This window comes from Zalophus californianus, chromosome 17 (assembly GCF_009762305.2).
Source record: "Zalophus californianus isolate mZalCal1 chromosome 17, mZalCal1.pri.v2, whole genome shotgun sequence".
Taxonomy (NCBI): Eukaryota; Metazoa; Chordata; class Mammalia; order Carnivora; family Otariidae; genus Zalophus; species Zalophus californianus.
This window is the reverse complement of record NC_045611.1, coordinates 47,186,824-47,199,599: the sequence shown is the minus strand read 5'-3', so window position 1 is coordinate 47,199,599 and position 12,776 is coordinate 47,186,824. Positions and strand designations below refer to the sequence as shown.

Here is a 12,776-nt window from a genome sequence, read left to right as displayed (position 1 = left end):
CTGTTTACTTTGTTCCTCTGTGCCTGTTTCCTGTAAACTGGAAATTAGGGCCTGAGCAGGGTTGGCAAACCATGGGCTGGCCTTCTGTTTTTGCAAAGAAAGTTTTATTAGAACATGCTATGCCCATTCATTTACAAATTATCTATGGCTGTTTTGCCCTACTATGGCAGAGTTGAATAGTTGTAACAGAGATTGTATGGCCTCCAAAGCCTAAAATATTTATTTTTTGGCCCTCCCCAGGAGAAGTTTGCAGATGTTTGGTTTGAGTAGGTATACTTAATAGTGCATCATGTTATTATGACCTTTTAATGTAAATCTTACCGTGTCATTTCTCTGCTTAGAACTCTGAGTGGCTTTGCTTCCACTGGGAGTAAACTCCGGAGTTTATGCCATACTCTTTTTTTTTTTTAACATTTTACTTATCTGGGAGGTGGAGAGAGTGTGCACATGGGGGGAGGAGCAGAGAGGGAGGGACAAGCAGAGTCTGCGCTGAGCATGAAGCCCGATGCAGGGCTCGATTCCATGACCCTGAGATCATGACCTGAGCCGAAATCGAGTCCTATGCTCAGCCAACTGAGCCACCCATTATTTTTTAAGTGGGCTCCATGCCCAGCAACCGGCATGGAGCCCAATGCGGGGCTCAAATTCAAGACCCGATCAAAACCTGAGCTGAGATCAGGAGGTGGCCGCTTAACTGACTGAGCCAGCCAGGGGCCTCAGCTTATGCCATATTCTCCTAAGTGCTACGTAATCTGGTCTCCTCTCCAGATCCTTTTCTATTGCTGGTTTCCTCACTGTAGCCACACTGGTCTCTTTGCGATTCCTTAAACCTGCCAGACACACTTCCTGCCTCAGGCCACAGCGTTAGTCCCGCTGTGTCACTCTCACAGTGGAGCTCGGGTCCTTGGCTGTGGTGGGGACGGGGGACGAAGCGGCTAGCCCAGGCTGCCCCCATGGAATCATGCTTGCTGGTGCCTTGTATCTCCTCTGCCCCTTGGCCACCTGACACCCTTTGTCTGGAGGACTGCCATAGTCTCCTGATGCTTGCTCTCCGTACCCCCGATCCGCACCCCACCGCAGCTGCAGGCCTAAAACAGAAGTCACCAACTGCACGGACCCGTTAGCGGCTTCCTGGGCCATTAAGGATGAAGGTGTCTGCCCCTAACCCAGTGCCACACGGAGCCCGGCGTGTGCTGGGCTGGTCCTGCCTCCTGCCCTCAACCCCTCTGTTCTTCTCTGTCACCATAGCCATGCGGCCACCTGCCAGGTCTTCTGCAGACACTCCAGGCTTGCCGGCTGGCTGGGCGAATTCTCACGGCAGCCCTTTGAGGTGCTTGTTCTGTGCCAGGCACTGCCCTAAGTACTTTGTATCTCCTGCTTGTTTCGCCCTTACACGCACGAACCTCGTCCCGGCTCTCTTTGTCAGCCAACTGAGGCACAGGGCCCGGCATCGCCACCAGGAAGGGACAGACCTCGGATTCACGCCAGGCCATTGGCTGCAGAGTCTGCTTTTCAGCCTGTGTGTTGTGCCCTGGTGCGAGGGAGACAGACCAAGGCCTGAGAAGTGAGGTCTCTCAGGGCCCCACGGCCAGTTTGCAGTGGACTCGAACTCCGGGCCCAGCAGCCTGCTCCCAGGCTGGTCTGCATTTGGCCTAGTGCTGCCTGGGGGAGCATGGCTCCTCCCGCTGGGCTTCCTGCGGCCCCGGAGCCCACAGGAGGGATGAGAAGGCCCCTGAAAGTACTCAGTTGATGGGAGAAGTGCTTTGAGGGCGGTAGGGACTCGCGGGTTTGTGTCCTTCAGCTCCTGCTGGCTGGCTGTGTCATTGGGAACCTGCTTGCATCTCTTCCTCAGTCTCCTCGTTTATAGAACGAGGTGAGTAGCAGCGCCTACTTGGGAGGGTTGTGGACAGACTCAGAGGTTATGGCACATAAACCACCTGCGCAGTTTCTGGTTGCGGTGCGCTCTGCGAGCCGATGGTGTTCCTCTTGCTCTCTGGTTGGGGAGCCCGCTCCAAACGGTGGCCAGGGCCAGAACTCCCAACGGGCGCTTTCCTTCACTCCAAGCCCAGCTCCACGGTGCTGTGTCCCTTATTCCCTGAGCCTTCCTGCGGAAGTGCCCTGCTTGATACCCCCAGGCCTCATCTGGGAAGGAAGCTGTTATTCTCAGGGAACGGTGGCATGGTGCCAGAAGGAGCACAAGGGCCCGATGTGAGTCTCAGCTTTGTCACCTCCTGTGTGTGTGACCCCCACAAGTGACTCCACCTCTGTGTGCCTTGGTTTCCACATCAGAAATGCCCCCCTTTCTCCAGTGTTCTTGATGAGTGTGGAAGGAGCTGGTGTCTGTGGAGCCTTTATTTTTCTCATCATGTCTCTGGAGAAAGGAGGTTGGTCCCCCTGGGGGCTCTCCTTTGAGGGCTGGAAGGCACAGCAGCCCCAGCTCTGGGTGGGAGCTCCCCTCTGCCCCAGACACCATGTTGCAAACCCTTAAGGAGTACCCTGGACAGAGGCCCTTGCTTTTTCTCTGGAATCCTGTGCTGCAACCTTGCAATTTTGGTCCAGTTGGAACAGGATCGGGGGCTTGTCCGGCAGTGGGAGAGCCCCAGTCACCCCTGAACAACCTCCTACACGTCTGTGGGTTCCTTGGCTCCCTGTGGTCCTGGGCAGCGTGACCCAGGGTGGAGGGCATAGGTCCAGGCCTCACCCAGCGTCTTGAACACCTTCCTGGAGTCAGACGCTTCCCGTGTACCGTGCTCTGTACACAGCTGCTCACGTGCGCCTCAGCGTCCCTGGTCTGCCGAGGAGGGGTGAGCTTGCCCTGGGGGCAGAGTTGCTGTTTGAGCCCCAGCCCGCGCAGCTCCGGAGCCCCTGCTCCTCATCACCAGCTCTGCAGCCCAGGGAGTCCCCTTGGAGCTGCTTCCGGTGCTCCCGTGGTGTGGATGAACCATCGTTTATTTATCCAGGCTTCTGTCGATGGACTGTGTGTGTTCTCCCTTATAAACAGTTGATAGATGATGGCGCACTCTGCGTCTTAGTCTTTAACTTGCTTTTCTCACGTGAGAGTTGCTCAGGATCTCTGTATGTGAGATATATATGTATTTTGTTCTTTTTAACGTCTCTTAGGAGATTGGTGATTTTTTTTTTTTTTCTTTTCTTTCTTTCTTTTTTTAAGTAGGCTCCGTGCCCAGTGTGGAGCCCATTGCAGGGCTTGAACTCACAGCCCTGAGATCAAGACCTGGGCTGAAGAGTCAGATGCTTAACCGACTGAGCAACCCAGGTGCCCCGGTGATTTTTTTTTTTTTTTTTTTTTTTTTCAATCCATGGTCTTCTACCTGAAGTCAGCATTTAAAAATTTCTAAGAGGACAGTTATGATCTGGTAGAGCCTATCATGGGATGTGGCCCACCCGTCCCGTTTTTTGAAAAATAAAATGTGAATGTGGGAATAAGGATTTGTATTGTAACTTGTCCCAAAGAGGTCATGGGTTAAAACAAGTTGAGAAATGGCAGCCTGAGGCATTGGCTGAGAGGGAGGAGGCCCGTGCTCCTGTGCCTGCGTGTGTGCCGGGCCTTGGTGTGACCTGTCTGGGTGTGCACTGGACCTCTTTGTGCACCACGTCTGGGGCTACTTGAACTTTGGCCTCCTTGCTCACTCGTTCCCCAGGCACCTCCTGAGTGCCCGATCAGGTGCTGTGTTGTACCATGGACAGACGAAATCCCTGCGCTGTGTGGGCCTGGCACACATGGGTTATGGGGCCCCCAGACTCGGCCCAGGGAGGGCCGGTGTGCCAGCACTTGATGTTGATGCTGGCGGTGTCCACACATCTGTCTTAGGAAGCATGATCTCCTGGGAGCAAGGCTGCTTGTGCACTGGGGCCTCTGGGTTCAGCAAGCCATGGAGCTGAGCGAGGACAGCCCTGCCCTTTGGCTCTGGACGGTCATGGGCCTTCTGTGATTCCAGCTACCAGACTCGGAGCACCCACTGTGTTGTTTTTTGGTGTTTTTTTTTTCTCCAATCTGTGCCTTGGTTTCCCTATCTGTAACGTAAAAGTTGGGGGGTAGTGCTCTGGGAGTGTATGTGATGGGGGGGACAGTGGAATTAGACTCCTCCTTGCCCCTGACTCCCAGTTCCCATCCCTGGAGGCAGCCAGGGCCCCGTGTCATGCACGCCCTTCCAGAGGGGTCCGTGCTGCGGTGAGCACATGTGCCTGTGCGTACATTCCTCTTGCTTCTAACTCCAGGAGTGTGACACTCTGCCCTGTTCTGAACCTTAATTTTTCCCTTAAGGTGTCTCAGGCCCTCCCACGTCCGCATCTAGATCTCTCTTTTTTTTTTTTCTTAAGATTTTATTTATTTATTTGACAGAGAGATATATAGCGAGAGAGGGAACACCAGCAGGGGGAGTGGGAGAGGGAGAAGCAGGCTTCCCACTGAGCAGGGAGCCTGATGCGGGACTCGATCCCAGGACCCTGGGATCATGACCTGAGCCGAAGGCAGACGCTTCACCGACTGAGCCACCCAGGCGCCCTTGCATCTACCTCCTTTCTCTGAGCTGTGGGGCGTTCCGTGTGTAGACGCCTCACGCACATTCCCTGCTCCCCTCGGCGCCCTGGGAGCTCAGCACTGTGGCCACCCTTCAGGAAACGCAAGTTGCTGTCCACCTGGAGGCACACCATTATTTTCCATAATACCAAGCAAAAGCAGTGCCCAATTCAATCGAGATAGGCCACCGACTGTAAGGTGCCCCCGGATCCCGGCAGTGTCAGAACCTGGGGAAATGCGCGCATGGGACCCCTGGGCTGTACGGAGTAGCTGCAGTACCCTCGGGACGTGAGGAGCTGAGGACTGAGTGCAGCCGCCCCCAGGGTGGCCCCGGCTCCTCAGGCCACTTGCTCCCTTTGTGACCTTGGCCGGGGCCTCCATGCCTCGGTGGAGAGAGCACAGTTTCGCCTGCTGCCTGGGCCTGAGGGTGATTCTGGAAGAAGCGTGGCTGACTGTCCAGTCTCACTGAGGCTGATCGGAATTGCTGTGATTTGGGAGGTTGCCCACTTGGGCTCTTTGAATTTTCTCATTCTTAGTGTGCATTTTATTTTTCTCACTGTCATGGGCCTGTTTTATAGCTCTAAGCAGAATCCAAAGGGGGTTCAGCATACACTGGGTCGAGCCACCTAAAATTGTGTGGTGAGTCAAACACGGGAGGGGTATGGAAAACTGAGTATCGTTCAGCCTCCTGCTTTCTTTCTTGTGGTCTCTGGTTGTTTTTACGTATTTCTCCTAGATCTATTTTCCCTTTCTAGAGACAGAACAGTTTGCAAGTATCAAAAGAAAGCTATTTCCGAGCAAGTTCTAAATCGTGAGTGACAGAAATAGTTTATTCTTAAACCAAGCTCCTTTTGGCTGGGACCTGCTTCCCTGTCTGCCACCTTCTCCTTCACATCTCTGCCCCACTAGGAACCTCTGTCCCTGAGCCCTCCTGGCAGACAGCTCCCTCCGGGGATCTTCAGCTTTCTTCGGCTGATGAATTCTTCCTTTTACTCTTGGTTTGCTTTTACAAAACATCACGCTTGCCATTTGTTCTTGGAGGAATCCTGAGGAACACTGTGGCTCAGGGTGGTGGCTCATTTTCAAGGGACTGTGAAGAAAGGTGGTCTCCCCTCTTTGGTCATTTAATTGCCGTTCACCTCAAGCGTCCCTCAGGCCAGGCCACTCCAGGACATAGATGGACTCTCTGGCCGAATTCCACTCTTGCCTTCTCTTACCCACTGCAGCCAGAGGATTTGTAAAATGTCAGTCCTGTCGCGTCGGCTCCCGCCAGTCAGATCTTGCCAGGATGCCCAAAGGTGTTGGGTCATTTGCTCCCATTGGAGGGGGTGGTGCTCCATCCTTCCCGCCCAGACTCCGTGGGACTCATGGCTCTCGTGACCTGTCCCTCACAGGGAGGAGTGGATGCGGGCCATTCAGATGGTCGCCAACAGCCTCAAGCAGCGGGGCCCAGGTGAGGACCCCATGGACTATAAGTGTGGCTCCCCCAGCGACCCTTCTGTGGCTGAGGAGATGGAAGTGGCAGTTAGCAAGACTCGGGCCAAGGTGGTAAGTACTGGGGGGCAGGCGGCCAGTCTGGGAGCACCCCTCTCCCCACCAACACTGGCCCTGCCGCCCTCGGGTTCCATACAGAGCACACAGGGGAGCAGCCGGGACCCTTCGTGACTGCCCTGTGGGATGGGTGATGTATGGGTATAGGTGCCCCAGGGCTGCTCTTTGCCCCTGGAGTGAGGGGCAGCTGCATCCTCAGAGCTCATGAAGTCCTGTCTACCCCCATATCCCAGCCTCCCGGGGCCCCCTGCCTGGGAGATCTCTGGTCTGAAGGCCACTTCAGAGCAAACAGTTGCTGCCCAGAGCCTCCCTTCCTGCTCATGCCCGAGCGTTTTGGCAACAGTGGCCTTCGATTTTTCCTCTCTTTGTTAAAATGCCCTCCCGTGGGCCACGTGCCAAGCACTGACTGCCCCACTCTCTCCCTGTCCTGGGCAGACCATGAATGACTTCGACTATCTCAAACTGCTGGGCAAGGGCACCTTTGGCAAAGTGATTCTGGTGCGGGAGAAGGCCAGCGGCCGCTACTACGCCATGAAGATCCTGCGGAAGGAAGTAATCATCGCCAAGGTGGGTGTGCCTGGGGCTGTAGCAGCCTCCGTGGTCCTGGTCGGACTGCGCTCACCCCAGCCCACCCCACCCCACCCTCTGGGCGACCAGGGGACTAGGGTGGAGCCTCCGACTAGGCCTCACCCAGCAGGCGCTATCAGGGCCTGAAAGCCGGTCTTTTGTGGCGGCAGAATGGGCCGGTGGGGAGGCCCTAGGGGTGGGGGCTTGGCTCAGGGCCTCTCCGTAGGAGGCTGGGCCAGCGTGGAATTCTGTTCCTTCTTTTTCCCCCCTTTCAAGTTTTTAAAAGGGAAAATTGCTGAGATACACAAAGTATTTAAAAGAAAAATAAATAGAGCGGACTCCCATGTAGCCAATATCCAGCTTCAACGGTTGTCAACATTTGGCCCATCTTGTTTCATTAGCTCTGCCCTCCCCTTTGTTCTGGAGTTATCTTAAGGCATGTTCTAGACATTGTATAATTTCACCCATATAAACTTTTTTTTTTTATTTGAGAGAGTGTGAGCAAGAGAGAGAGAGCACACAAACAGGAGCAGAGGGAGAGGGAGAAGCAGGCTCCCCACTGAGCAGGGAGCCCGATGCGGGGCCCGATCCCAGGATCCTAGGATCATGACCTGAGCCGAAGGCAGATGCTTAACAACTGAGCCACCCAGGCGCCCTACACCCATATATACATTAGATATGTACCTTTAACAGCTGAAGATTTTAAAGACTATAATGGAACTACGATGTTACCCAGCTAACAGTCCCCTATGTGACTGGTCCGAGGCAGGCTTCCTCAGCCTCAGCACTGTCGGCCTTTGGAGCCAGATCATTCTCCATTATGGGGCCGCCCTGTGCACCGTACAATGAGTAACTGCACCCTGGCCTTCACCCCTAAAGCTAGTAGCACAATGTTGTGACCATCGAAAATGTCTTCAGACATTATCATCAAGTGTCCCCTGAGGACAGACTCAGCCCTGGGAAGAGCCAGTGTCCCTTACTGCAGGCGGTGGGGATTTTCCACAGCTCTCTAGGGTCCTGCTGTGTGTTCAGATACCACACTTGAGCCCGTGTTCGAGGGGCCTGGAGGGCCTGCAAAGCCCGTGCTGGGCCCACCCCCAAGTTTCTGATTTTGTGGGTCTCGGAGGGGCCTGCGAATTTGCATTTATCCAAGTTCCTAGGCAACATGATGCTGTCAGTGTGGGGACCACACACCGGGAACCGCTGTTCCACAGCGCAGGGTCCTGATCAGATCCCTTCCTTTTTTCCTTTTTTCAGCAACAGCACTTCCGGTGGTGATTCCCACTGCCTGTGGGGTTAGCTCCAGGGTCTTACAATGGCTGCTTCTCCCTCCTTAGAGATGCTAAACTTGGCTTGTGGGTTCCGCAGGTGACATCTCGAGCCCTCTGTCATAAAGTCCCCATCGACTTCTCACCTTGCGGCTTTGAGAGAGAGCCACTGATTGGCCTTGTCTGGGACGATTCTTTTTTTTTTTTTTTTTTTTTTTTAAGATGTATGTATTTGAGAGAGAGAGAAAGCACAAGTGGGGGGAGGAGGAGAGGGAGAGAATCTTAAAACAGAGCCCCACACAGGGCTTGATCTCACAACCCATGAGATCATGAAACCAAGTGTCAGACGCTTAACCCACTGAGCCACCCAGGCCACCCCTGGAACCGTTACTTCATTCTGGCTTGCAGATGGTACAGTGCCACTCCTGCCTTTCTCTGTGGATCGGCTAGGAATAGAAGTGCATTTCCCTGAAGCATTGCTCCCCCATCCCTTAGGTGGGGGCGGGGGCAGGTGTGGTGTTGCCCGCCAGCCCCTCACCCAGCCTCTGTCTGCAGGATGAAGTCGCCCACACGGTCACCGAGAGCCGGGTCCTCCAGAACACCAGGCACCCGTTCCTCACCGTGAGTGGTACTTCCTTCTCGGGCAGGGCCTGGCCTCCCTGTGCTCCATGAGAGCCCTGCTTCAGACGGGCCTCAGGAAAAGAGCCCAGTCCTGCCGCCATGAAGCAGACTTCGTGTTGGCCACGTGGCCAGGGCCAGACCACATGGCCTGAACCAAACCCTGGGGGTGGCAGCTTCTTCACCGATGGTGGCTTCATGGCAGTGCTTCAGCTGACTGATGATACCGCATTACAAGATGGCTCCAGGAGAGCATGGCTACTCTTCATGAGTTAGAGGCGTTTAGCCCTGCTGGTCAAAGTGGGAACATTATTTTTTTGTTTCTGTTTTTAAATGTAATCCTAGAAGGAGATGTATTCTTGTGCTGCCTGTCAGCTTAGTCTGAGGAGACACCTCTCTGGGCTACAGTCTCCATCAAGGCTAGCAGCCATCAGTTAAATGGACCAGCTGGAGGATGGCTTATGGGATGGGTCATTTCCTTAGCTCAGCAGCTGTCCAGGTGTTGTATTAAGTCATGGCACTTGTTGAAATGAAATTCTGTGAGGTACTTTGATGTGGAAGACAGAGAATAAGTAGACTTGTCATGAGCAGAGGGATCATTCAGGGGTTCTCTGAGGAACTTTCTGTAGTGCTCCTTAGAGCATAGTTTGACAACTGCTGTTTATTGTAGCAGATCACTTGTGCATCCTGTCTTTGGGGTTGGCTCCCAAGCTACTGCCAACTCCCAGCCAGCAAACGTGTGTGCGCATGTGTGTGCAATACACCTGACTGGAGAGGAGAGGTAAAACAGCTCTGGTGGCTCAGAACTGAATGTCTCCCTGGCCGAGCCTCTCCGAAGCTTAGCTGAAGGCTGAAGGCAGCATTCTTCAGCCCAGTAGCCCTTTACCTGCTCTCAGGGCCACAAGCTCGCTCATGTACCCCAAAAGGCAAAGCTGAAGTTTGAGCCCCGGCTGCCAGGGTGGAGGGGGTTGTACTTGCAGAATCAGCAGAGGGCCTGCCTTCTTCCCACCTCCCAACCTGGCTGCCTTCCTGCCCTACAGGCACTGAAGTATGCCTTCCAGACCCACGACCGCCTGTGCTTCGTGATGGAGTACGCCAACGGGGGTGAGGTGAGCCTCAGCCCCTCAGCCAGGGCTCCCATGTCTCCTTCCCAAGCGTCGGGAGCAGAGGGGAACTGTGGGTGAGATGAAGGGGGTGGTGGGGGCCTTGCTGGAAGTCACCTCATCCCCCCCCGCCCCTTGAGGCAGGCATCATCACCTCCATTTCGCTGGCAAGGAGACTGAGGCTCAGAGAGGTTAAGTGGCTTGCCCCAGTTCACCCAACTAGTGAGTCAGGGATAGGATGCACACACAGGCGCTGAGAGGTGTGGAGGGCTGGGGGTGGGTGGCCAGCATGCTAGGGAGGGTGTCCTGTGAGGCTGCAAGGAAAATGTATGGGGAGGGGGGTGGGCAGGCTGGTCGGTGCTCTGCTTTCCCCAAGCTCTCCTGTTGGGAGGAGTCCGCTGCTCGTCGTCGTCACTGGGCTGCGCCAGCTCAGGCTGTCACCTGCTCCTCATCCCTCACAGTCTCCTCTCTGCACACAGGTGTCACCCACTGGCTCCAGATTGTTGGCTTCATCTGTCCCATTGGTCTCACGGCTTATTGTCACTTGCTTGTGACTTGTGTTCCTGCGCGTTCTTGCTGTCACTCCCTCGTTCCCCCGTCCCCTCACACTGTCCCTCCTTACTCTCCCCTTGACGCCTCCTGACTGTCCTTCGCTCCGTGTTTTCCTCACGGGAGTCCTTCCCTGCTCACCGCCTCTCACTTGGTTCTTCCTGCTGTCACTTGCAGGTTCCTGGAGTAGGTGTCACCGTGTCACTGGGCTGGGTGTTGGGGGCCAGTGGGCGGGGTCCCATGTTTTGCTCCTCTGGGCTGAGGTCTGACCACCTGCCCCTCCCGCCTCTCGCAGCTGTTTTTCCACCTGTCCCGGGAGCGTGTCTTCACGGAGGAGCGGGCTCGTTTCTACGGCGCAGAGATCGTCTCTGCCCTCGAGTATTTGCACTCGCGGGACGTGGTGTACCGCGACATCAAGGTGAGCGTGCGCTTGCCTCCTGGCGCAGGGCCCGCAGGGCTCACACCAGGGAGGCCGGACCTAGGCCCTCAACCCTGGACCTCCCCCTCTCGGGAGGGTCTACCGTGTGGGTGTTCCTGAGTCCACCTTGCTGTAGTGTGCCAACCCTCCTGCCTAAGCCGCCCTGCGGGCCTTTCCGAGCCTCTGGTGAACACACACCTCTGTGCAGGGAGCCAGGTGGGGGTTAGGGGGGTGGTCATATCCGTCCAAGCACCGTAGGAGATAGTTTGGCAGAATCCACCGGAGCTGACTGTCCGTGGGCCCTGTGAGCCAGCTATTCCGCCCTAGGTTTATGCACGGCCGGGGCAGGGCCCTGTGTCCCCCCTCAGAGCCTGGGCACACACGCTGCTGGCACACTGTTCACACTAGCCCAGGCTGGAAGCAACCCCAGGGCCTGCTGTCCGAGCCCAGCCGGAATGCGCTGCAGGGCCTGCGGCCAGGCTCTGCGCAGCCCTTACTGAGCGAACGGCGGCCCTGTGGCCATGAGCATGGCACCGCCCAGGCTCACGTGTAGGGGAAGCTGGGACAGACCGCACACGGCTGTTTTTATAGGGGGCATCCTTAGGTGGGGGAGCTGTAAAGAAAAGCAGAGGAGCAGAGGTTTTCCTCAGCTGGGGGGATGGTTAGTAACAGAGAAGGGGCATATGGGGGTTCTGGGGGTCTGGGAGTGGTCTTACCTGGTGGAGCTTCCACAAAAGCCCATTAAATTGCCCATTTGTAGTGGAGGAAGAAGGGCACCTGGCTGGCTCAGTGGGCAGAGCATGCAACTCCCGATCTCAGAGTTGGGGGTCAGAGCCCCGCATTGGGCACAGAGCGTACTTAAAAAAGTGGAGGAAGAAAGCTGGTGTTGCCCACACGCCCGCCCGGTTGGGAAACTGCAGCCCACGGTGGGGCAGCGCGTGGGCAAGGCCCGGCTCCCATCTCTCCTACCCCGGCTTCTTTCCAGCTGCCCTGCGGGCTGGCCTTCCTCTGAGCCTCAAGGGCTTAACCTTGTGCTGGGGGTGTGCGCCGCGCTCCACCTGGAGGCCCCAGCATGACAGCTATCACCCCAGGCCAGAGCCCTCCCAGGGAATGGCTGGGGCACGTGGGGTTCGGGGGGCAGAGAGGGGTGGCTGGCGGAGAGCCTTGGGAGGATACAACCCTGGTACCTGGACTTTTCCTACAGCTGGAGAACCTCATGCTGGACAAAGATGGCCACATCAAGATCACTGACTTCGGCCTCTGCAAAGAGGGCATTAGTGACGGGGCCACCATGAAAACCTTCTGTGGGACGCCCGAGTACCTGGCCCCCGAGGTGCCTGCAGCTGGAGATCCCCGGGCGCGCGAGGCCAAGGGAGGAGGGGCCTTCAGACCTGTGTGGTGTCCCTAGCTCAGACCCCTTGGATGGCCTTCCTTGGGTCCCTGTGAGCCCCACGGCCCCAGGGGTGGGGGGGCCTGGGCCCGGCCCCTCACTGCCCCTCCTCACGCAGGTGCTGGAGGACAATGACTACGGCCGCGCTGTGGACTGGTGGGGGCTGGGCGTGGTCATGTACGAGATGATGTGCGGCCGCCTGCCCTTCTACAACCAGGACCACGAGCGCCTCTTCGAGCTCATCCTCATGGAGGAGATCCGCTTCCCGCGCACGCTCAGCCCCGAGGCCAAGTCCCTGCTTGCTGGGCTGCTTAAGAAGGATCCCAAGCAGAGGTGAGGGCTGGAGTCTGTCCTGCCCAGCCCAGTGCCTCCTGCTGCGGCTGTCCCCCCGGCCTGGAGGGGCTGAGTGCACAGGCGTGTGCGTGCGTATCATCCGTCCAGCACTTGCAGTCGTCCCTGCCGCGGGTGCCTAGGGACAACTCTCTTGGGGCCGGGCTTGTCCTTAGCTCTCTGCCCGCACGACCATGTTCTTTGGGGACACTGAGAGACAGGGCAGCCCCGAACCTGGCCAAGGGTGGCTGAGCCTGCCCTCTTGGCTCGTGTTCTGGACTCAGAGTCCAGGTTGCAAGCACCCTGGCTCTGACCCTGGGCCTGTGAGCCCTCCCTCCCTGAGCCGCGGTTTCCTCCTCTTCAAAGTGGTCTGTGGTGGGGACAGAATCACTAAAGGTTGTGCAGGGCCTGCGCTGAAAGCCTCTTGGCCAGAACCCACTGGCCC

At 56.6% G+C, this 12,776-nt stretch overlaps 1 protein-coding gene across 4 annotated transcripts in view; it reads left to right on the top strand.

Annotated features, from left to right (window-relative positions):
* Positions 1-12,776, top strand: part of AKT2 (AKT serine/threonine kinase 2) — a 46,063-nt gene that overhangs the window by 31,443 nt on the left and 1,844 nt on the right. For all 4 annotated transcript variants that reach the window (XM_027617594.2, XM_027617591.2, XM_027617593.2 and 1 more), the window contains 7 exons: positions 5,932-6,085; positions 6,524-6,655; positions 8,479-8,544; positions 9,582-9,650; positions 10,489-10,611; positions 11,816-11,944; positions 12,120-12,334. In XM_027617594.2, the coding sequence (XP_027473395.1) occupies positions 5,932-6,085; positions 6,524-6,655; positions 8,479-8,544; positions 9,582-9,650; positions 10,489-10,611; positions 11,816-11,944; positions 12,120-12,334 (888 nt within the window). The remainder of the gene's footprint in view (positions 1-5,931; positions 6,086-6,523; positions 6,656-8,478; positions 8,545-9,581; positions 9,651-10,488; positions 10,612-11,815; positions 11,945-12,119; positions 12,335-12,776) is intronic.